At 58.1% G+C, this 9,026-nt stretch overlaps 1 protein-coding gene across 1 annotated transcript in view; it reads right to left on the bottom strand.

The window, feature by feature from the left end:
- The window catches only part of COL5A1 (collagen type V alpha 1 chain), a 207,313-nt gene extending 200,769 nt beyond the window's left edge, over nt 1-6,544 (bottom strand). Inside the window, 1 exon segment of the mRNA XM_033238619.1 lies at nt 6,005-6,544. Coding sequence (XP_033094510.1) covers nt 6,005-6,122 — 118 coding nt within the window. The 5' untranslated portion in view covers nt 6,123-6,544.
- Between the last annotated feature and the right edge of the window lie 2,482 nt (nt 6,545-9,026).

Below are 9,026 nucleotides of genomic sequence, written 5' to 3' on the forward strand. Positions count from 1 at the left end.
TGTGACCCCACACAGGATGGCAAGGGAGCACGCACAGACCAGTGAGTAGAGGGCCCCAAACCGCCTCACAGCCTCCTGCTGCACTGGGGCCCCCGGTGGCAAGGGCAGTAACAGGCTCTTACTCTGCGCTTTATATCAGTAATGCATTAGACATCACCAAAACCCTGCTGTAGTTACAGTCATCACCCCCTTCTTACAGATGGGGAAACTGAGGCACGGGGTGGTTACAATGCACTGCTGGTAGACACTGGAACCAGGGTAGGAATCCAGGCATCTTGCTGGTTGCCTGTCCTTCACCAGCATGCCACCCTGGTCCCCACGCCATGTCCTGGTGGCGGCAGTCCTGCCTATGAGCAGGGAGGTATTAGTCAGGGTTCCCTTAGAGGGACAGAACTAATAGGAATAGAAATATATATATGGGAGTTTATTAAGTATTAACGTACACAAGGTCCCACCACAATAGGCTGTCTGCAAGCTGAGGAACAAGGAGAGCCGGTCCCAAACCTAAAGAACTTGGAGTCCGATGTTCGAGGGCAGTAAGCGTCCAGCACAGGAGAAAGACATAGGCTGGGAGGCTAGGCCAGTCTCGCCTCTTCATGTTTTTCTGCCTGCTCTGTATTTGCTGGCGGCTGATTAGATGGTGCCCACCCGATCAGAGGTGGGTCTGCCTTCCCCAGCCCACTGATTCAAGTGTGAATCTCCTTTGGCAGCACCCTCACAGACACACCCAGGATTAATACTTTGTATCCTTCAGTCCAATCAAATTGACACTCAGTAGTAACCACCACAGGGGCCGCTGGAGGCTCTGCCTGCAGGATCTCGCACATCCACCAGCCAGGCCAGAAACTTTAAAACTGACACTTGGCAAAGCACTGAGAGCAGACTAGTCAATTATATGGGAGAATGTAAATAGAGGAGAAGCGGGAGCCATAATGTAACATGGCTCCTGGGAGCTTAAAAAGACATGAAATTGTCAGATCCAGCCAGACCCAGCTTGCCCTGCAGCGAACCCACAGCCTCCTGCTCAACCCGCAGGCTCCACCTCCTCTCCCGTCCAGCCATCTCCTCCTCTCCCGTCCAGCTGGGGCCGGGTCACGGTAAGGAGAGAAACATTGCCCTGCCACGAGCTCCTCAAACACACCAGGTCCTGCACGTGGAGTCAGCCCGGGACACCCACGTGTGTACATGTGCAAGGATGCGCGTGCATGCACACTCAAACACACATGTACACCCACAAACACGTGTGCAGGCAGATCGCGGGGAGACATACACATTATACACACATGCACATGGCCTGATACACATACACAGAAACGCACACGTGAGTGCAAACCCTGGAATTGGCTTCTAAAATCTTTCATGTGCATCACACCCCACGGCCTGGACAATGACCCCATGACGTTCCGTGGAAAGCAGAGAACCGAGGCCAAGGAAGGCAAGGGGGCAGCAGAGACTGGCTAAGCGGATGACAGCAGAGCCCCGGGGGTCTCAGCAGGGCTAGGCCCCACACAGGGACACCTCCCTCACCTGTGCTTCTGGGATACCTGCATCTAAAGAGGGCTGTGGGAACACTGCTCTTTCCTTCTGCAAAACCACCACTGAAGATGGGGACGATGTTAACGCCCCCACACAGCCAGTGCCGAGTACAGGTCAGGCAGCCTGCAAAGCTTCTTACAGCTGTAGCCTCAATCGGTCTTCACAACCATGCCTCAAAGCAAGAAATGCAGTTCTCCCCATGTTCAGGAGGGGAAGCTGAGGCGCAGTGACTTGTCCTCACCCAGCCCACCCGACGGCCCCTCCGAGGCAGAGAAATTCAGCTCCGGCCTCACACCAACCTTGCTGGCCTGGGGTTCAGTAATCTGATTGCCAAGGAATGTCCCCTCCCACATCGGACCACCTGTCACTCAGCACAGGTACCCAAAATCGCCCCCAGAGGCCCCCACATCCTAGGCCACAGCTGTGGAGCTGTCTGCAGAGCTGTGCAGACTGGACTCGCTGTGCCAGGCCAGCAGGGCCCACTGAAGGGAAACAGGAGGAACGGGGGCAGAGAAAGGGTTAAGGAAGCTGCCAGGATCTGCCACTTCCCTTAGGGGCACTTCCAGTCTCCTGGCAAACAGATGCTGGGGGCACCTGCCAAACCCACGAATGAGGGGCTTTCCAGCCAAGGGAGCTGCCCAGGAGAGCTCTGGGACACGGTGTGGAATGTCCTGTCAGGAAGGAGGGAAGAGGGCGAGATTAAAGCCAGAGGCAGAGAACCCCACAAAGGAGGTTCGTTTCTACAGTAAAAGGAAGGAGAAGAGGAGGAGGGAAGGCCAGTTTCACATCACCTCCTCCAGGAAGCTCCCCAGCTCTCCTCAGTGCAATGAACCCTCCCAGATTGTCGAACACAAGACCCAGCACATTCCACATAGGCCCCTGAGTAAAATTCACAACAGTCTGCATGTGAGACTGTGAGCTCCTGGAGGAAAATGAGGGGTCCCATCCCATTTGCCTCTGTCTCCCCAAGACAGGCCCAGTTCATGTAAAAAGGCAAAAGCCTTCAAGGGCCAGGCAGGTTACGCTGATGTGTGGAGAGGCCTGGGTGGCCAGAGGCGAGTGGTGGAGACTGTGGCTGCTGCATCCTTCTTGAAGGCATTGGAGTAAAAAGAGAAGGGATAGAGGGATGAAGGCAAGGAAGGAAGGGGATGGGAAGGAGGGAGGAAGGGAGGGAGGGAGGAAGAAAGGGAGGAAAGAAGGAGAGAAGAAAGGATGGAGGGGGAAAGAGGAAAAAAGGAACTTAAACGCTGTCTTGGCCAAATGGAATGGCTCTGCTCCCAGGACCCTGTTTGGACTGGGCCCCCAGGCCGGGACTACAGCTCAGGGCCCTGGCCGTCTCCCTGGGGAGAGCTGATAAACCGATGGGAAGTGAGAAGAGAGAACTCTGATAAGTCAAAGAGTGACCATGCCAGGCAGAGGGTGGATGCTGGCTTAGGGCCCCAGAGCAGGAATGGAAAACACTGGCCTGGCATCCCTGCCCCCTGACTCCTAGGCTCTGTCCCTTCTCAGAATCGGGTGAGGATGCAGTGAGATGGTGCAGCTGACGCTCACCACAGGCCAGGCAAGTGCCAGCCCCTGCATTCCCATGTGTAACTGTCTCCCAAGGCTGTTCCCAGAGCCACTTCACATGATGAAGCAGGGACAGGTCCTGCACTGTTCCAGATGCAGCTTCACTCAGGCTCCCAAGTGGGTGCCCTCGGGAAGTGTCGGGGCCTCATCCTGGCCCTCCAGCGGGGCAGCTCACTGCTCTGCACGGTCCCTGCTCCACCCGTCAAGGTCTGTCTCCCAGGAAGTGGGATGGGGCGGTCCAGGGAGGAGGCAGGGGCAGGCAGACAGGCCAGGCAGCGAGAAGGCAGGGCGGGACGGGCAGTACCAGCTGTGTTCGGCTAAGGCGTGGCGGTGGGGAGTCCAGAAATATCTGCAGGGCGGGGTGAAGAGCAGGCTGTGGCCAGCCCCACAGGAGCAGCCCAGGGGTAACCTCACTGGAGAAGCCGCTGCGAGACTGGCACTGGGAACATGCCCCTGCCTGGGGCTGCGGCACTGCTGGGTGGGCACAGCCCTGGGTGGCGACCAAAACTCCAACCCCTCTGGCAAATCTGGAGCAGAGTAGGGAGAGGGCTTGGGGAATTCTTGGGGCTTCTGAGCTCCTCCCACTCACTGCTCTTTTATGGGGAGAGGGAGGGAGGGGGCAGAGGATGGAAAAGGATGTCTTTCCAGCCAACTCGATTGAGTCAGAGGAAATTTAACCATTTGATATCTGTCAAGTCTCACAAAACTTGGCCGACTCTCCCCACAAATTATTGCAAAAAGCAATCACGTGACTGGAGTCAGCCAATGGCGTGTAGAGGAGATGACCTCAATTTCCAAATATTGGGGTCATATTTCATTTCCCATACTCTCCTTCCCCGTTACACTGTTCAGCAGCCCCAAATGCAATCCTACTTTTCATTCCCTCACACACTTGGCCAAAAGAAGGCAGGCAGAAGAACGGTGTTCAGAAAACCCTCGGAAAACATCTGGCAGATCCCAAGATGCAGAAGACAGCAGCCACTTGCTGGTGGCTACCCGCCGCGCCTGCATCTCCAGTGGACAGCCGCCCCCTCTGGCCATGCTCGGAGGATGACTTCCAAATAGGTCCCACCCTGGGAGGTGGAGAGACACTGGCGAAACCCACGAAGAAAAGCGGTCTCTTCACATGCTTCTAAAAGTCTGTTTTGTCAAAAGCAAAATGTCCAACTCCAAAGCCTGCTGCTCTGGGCCGTCCTCACTCCCACTTCCAACGAGCCGCACTTCGATTAGGGAGGGCAACCAGAGAGGGAAAAAGACAGTGTGGAGGCGGGGAGATGGGCAGGGAGGGAAATGGAACCCCATGCCCGGGCCGGTGCACGGTCCCCAGTCAGTGCCCTGCCCCAGCTGTCTAGGATGACAGTTCCCGTGAAGGACTCCCTCTTGAGTTTCTGGGGAAAAGTCCCCAGAGGCGCTGAGACAGGGCCCAGTTCCCCAGCAATGGCATAGTCCCTGACCACACCTTCTTTCGCCTCTCCACTTTTCTGGCGACCTCTATTGTCCCCCACCTTCAGCTGACCCCTGGAGAAACACAAGCCCAGTAACCCCAGGGTCAGGAGAGAGTTGGTGGCGGCCCAGGGATGAGATCCCAGGTCCTGGGAGTCAGGCCAGGCTCCTGGCTCCTCCCCCAGAACACCAGGGCAGCCCCCACACCCAGACTGCAGTTCATCCAGTTAGCCCAACAAGCACTGCTCATGCCAGGAAAAAAGGAAAAGAGTATTTTAATTGACAAGCAGAAACACGGACAATGATTCTTCCCACTTGTCTTCCAATCGTGAAGCAGAGAGAAGCATTCTTGCTGGCAGGCGGCGGGCCGGTCCAGCCGTTCGCTGAGCCCACGGTCCCATCGCTCTGCCCGCCACTTCTGACCTGGCGGCACACAGCTCTGAGCCTCCATCTCCCCACCTGTCAATAAGGATTCAGGGGACCTTCCAGAGCAGAGGGTTCTGATGTTTGAGAGTCTGTTGAAAACCCATCCCACCGCTAACTACCAAGAGCGATGCCTAGAAAAATGCCCCTGTCAGGAAGCTGCGCCAGGAAGAGCTGAATCCTCGAGAACCCAGGCAGGGACGCAGACAGTCCCCGCCTTGCAGCGCCCTCCCCGGGAAGCAGGGCTCCTTCTAAGGGCTAACCCTTGGCAGAAAGAATCCCACATCTGCATATCATCCCAGCCACTCACAGCCCCGCCTGCAAACCCATCTCTGGCATTGCTCCACGCATCCCATCTCTCAGCAGCGAATCCAGGAAAAGCTGCCTTCCAGGGATCAAGAAGTTTGGGGGTGGGATTAGGAGCAGGGCTGTCTACCACCCTGCAAGGGTCCCCAGTGCCCCCAAACACTTAGGTGACCAAGACTGCAGGAAACGCTGTCCCTGGGGAAAGCAGGGCGCCAGCTCAGCCTAGAGCAAGAGTGCCTGGGGGAAGTTCAGTGCTGGGGGTCCAGGTTTCTGGGATTCCCCCCACCCCAGGAGTCCCGGGATTTGAAGGGCTGTGACTCTAGGGGGCGGTCCTGCCCGGTTTTGAGCGAGGAAGTTCTGCTGTAGGGCTGTGTCGGCCCAAGCTGGGCGCCTGTGATGTGGGACAGAGAAGGAAGGTTTTGGGACAAAAGTTTGCCCGCCTCGTGGACAGCCCCTCCTGTGATCCAGCCCTCGGTCCATCCTCGGCTCGCGCGACAGCCCCACCCGACCCGCCCGTTTGGGGAGGGGGCGGCGGTGCGCCCGCAGGCATTGTGTCTGCTTGTCGTCATCTCGGGGGGGCCCCCCAGCAAATGGCATTCGTGGTCTTGGCCCGTGCATTCCACAGGCCAAGGAAGAAAAGTTCTGCGGGCGAAGGCGCCTGGGGATGACAGCGGTGTCCGGGCCGCGCGCGCCCCATCCCGCAGCCCCGCGCCCGGGGCGCCCTTACCTGCGCGGCTCGGAGGCGGCGCCCACAGCAGCAGCAGCAGCAGCAGCAGCGGCGGGGGCAGCAGCGGGGCGCCGGGGCGGAGCGGGCTGCGCGCTTTCCAGCGGGTATGGACGTCCATGCCGGCGGCGCGCGGGCCGGGGCGCACAGGGGCGCTGGGAGGCGCGCGGGGACGCACAGGGGCGCGGGTCACGGCCCGGGCAGCGCTCTCAGCGGGGACCGCACCACTTTAGGAGTTCATGGGGACCTCGGCACCCCCCGTTCTTCTTTGTGGCGGCGGCTGTTCTGGAAGGGGCGGCTGGCGCGCTCGCCCACGGGCGGGAGGGCTCGACTTTGGCCCGCGGGGCGGCCGGGACCCCGCTCGGCTCGCTCGCCCTCGCCGCCTCCTCCTTCTCCAACTCCTTCTCGCCTCCTCCTCGCCGCCGCCGCCCCGCGACCCGCTCCCCGTGGGCGCTCCGCTCGAGTGAGGTCCTGCGCCAGCCGCGGGGACGGAGAGTGCGGACCTCGCCTTCGGCGCCGAGCACTTTTTTCCCCCTTTTCCTCCCTCCCTCTCTCTTGGAAGGCAGCCGCTGAGGCTGTCGATCCCCAACGCCCGCAGCAAATCAGAGCCCGGCGCTGGGCTTGGCGAGGCCAGCCCCCGCCTCCCACTGGGCGCCGCGGGCGAGGGGGTGGGAACAGCGGGCGAGTCGCTGCGAGGAAGGGGCTGGCCCGGGGCGGAGCGGACGTGGGGCGGGCGCGGCCCCCTGTTCTTTCTCTGAGAGCCGGTAGGCGGGCGGGCCTGGGGCGGCCTCGGAGCCCAGAGGCCCACCGTGGTGCCCCCACTCTTCCCACCCCAGGTGCCCGCACCTGGCGGAGCTCCAAGAACCGGTGCAGAGGGGCCCCGAGGTCTGCTCATTTCGGGTTAAAAAGAAAGTTGCAGCTTACCCCGCCTAACTTCTTCTTTAACGTGGAGGAGTTCAGAGCTCCTCTTCTGGGTGGAGACTAAACGTCCCATCCAGCCAGATCAGGGCGCCCAAGACTGTGGCCTACGTGTCAACCCGGACCGAGGACCTGCCGCCTGACTGCAGACTGGCACGGGACCGAGCTGGGGTCTGACTTCCCAAGAGCTCCCGGGACCTCCATGTGCATGGACGGGAACATCTGGGTTATTCATTAGGCGAAGTTTGGCTCTGCAGTCCCCAGGCCCCCACCCCTCACGCCTACCCACTCCCTGGTGGCCCCTCTGCAATAAAAAGGAAACCAAAGAAGGCATCCCCCTGGGAGTGACAGCTGGCGCAGGGAGAAGGCATTCCTGAACGGCTGCTCTCAGGGAAGAGCTGGGGCCCTGATACTCCCGCCTGGCTTCTGTAAGCCCCTCAGGGTCTCCTCCAGCAGGAGGCCCACCAGTCCCTGGGTGATAGGTGGGCGTCTCTCCCTCCAGCTTCCCCAGGCCTGGCCTCCCTGCACAGCCTCCTGAATCCTGACCCACGCCCCTTCCCCAAGGGCTACAGGGCTAGTTTTTTTTTAAAAAGAGGGAATCGAAATGAATTAAGAAGGCTTCGCAAACCCTGGGCCATCCTCATTCCCTTTGAACAAACAATTTAGCCACGGATGCCAGACAGGGCTGGGACTCCCCTCTCCAGTTATGTCTCCAGACTGGGTGTGAAATTCCCCAAATGCCCTTTAATTCCCACCATTCTGGAAACAGGAGGTGAGGGAGGCATCGGAGGTTAGAGGTTAGGTTTGCCGGGATAGCCATGGCAAGCTCCGGAGCTGGGTGATAGGTCGCTGTTGCTAACTTGGTGATGAGGCTTTTAGTCTCCGTATCTGCCACAAGCACTTGCATAGGTATCAAATATTTCACAGCAAAAGAATGAGAAGCTCTTCACACACAGATGTGAGGAGGTGCTTGAGATACATTCAGTAAAGCAAATGTTCCTTGTTATTTGATTGTTTTTTTGTTTTTTGGTTTTTTTTTTTTACAACTAATATAAAGCATATGTGATCGGGAAAAGTGTGTGTGAGTTGTGTACGTGTGTGTGTGTGCATGTGTGCGTGTCTGTGCGTTGGTTTACCTGCAGCCACTGGCCCTTTACTTTGCCTGTGAGCTTCAGTGAATGAGATATTCCATCAAACCCCAGCCTCTGTGCCAGCCCCTGCTGTGCTTGGTCCTTGGAGTGCCTCCCACCCCCACCAGCAAGAAGGCCAGCTTCCCCCTGAAGACTAGGGGTGCTGACACAGGGCATGGCCTGGTTATCAGAAGAGAGTGCAGGCTTTCTGGTTCCAGCTTCCAGCTGGGATGTTATCTTTTTCCCCAAGTGCAAGTGGGGCTCCTCTCTGACAGTCCCATGTGCACATCCGTGCCCGTCAGCAAGCCCTCCTATAACTCAGAGCCGGCATCTAAACTTTGGCCTGAATTAACATAACCAGTGCCCTAAGAGCTGATACTCCAGTGACCACCCCAAGGTCCCCCAAAAGTTGACTTCTCAGCAGCGGTAAGATGGCTCAGGCTTGCAGCTCAAGCAGCCATAACAGATCCACTTTATCCTCTCTTGAAGAGCAAGTGGTGCGGTGGCTTGGAAAGCTGTCAAATGTGAGTTTCCACCCTCATCTGAGCGTTGAGTTGGGTGGAGAGACGAGTTTCTATCCCACCAGGAAACTCAAAGAGAAGTCCGCAGACTTGGCAACCTGATGTGTCAGCCAGGGACTATAGGAGAATGGCCTGGCAGTACCCATCAGGATTTGAACTCTGTTGTCAAACTAGGAATATCACACATCTTAAGGCTTTTGCCTCACACTCTTCACCCACATGTGCATCAGTTCTCATGCACCGGTAAGGAATACTGGCATCTCTCTTGTCCACAGATGAGGAAATCACGGGCCAGAGAGGGTAGGGGACTTATCCAGTCCATCCGTGACAGAGTCCAGATTTAGACCCAGGTCTCTGTGCTTGGAGCCCAGTGTGCACTGCCTGCCTCCCCATGGCATCCAGACCACACACCTGCCACCAGGACCACCCTGCCCAGATTCAGACACCAACAACTGG

This window comes from Trachypithecus francoisi, unplaced genomic scaffold (assembly GCF_009764315.1).
Source record: "Trachypithecus francoisi isolate TF-2019V2 unplaced genomic scaffold, Tfra_2.0 Lachesis_group16, whole genome shotgun sequence".
NCBI classification, from domain to species: Eukaryota; Metazoa; Chordata; class Mammalia; order Primates; family Cercopithecidae; genus Trachypithecus; species Trachypithecus francoisi.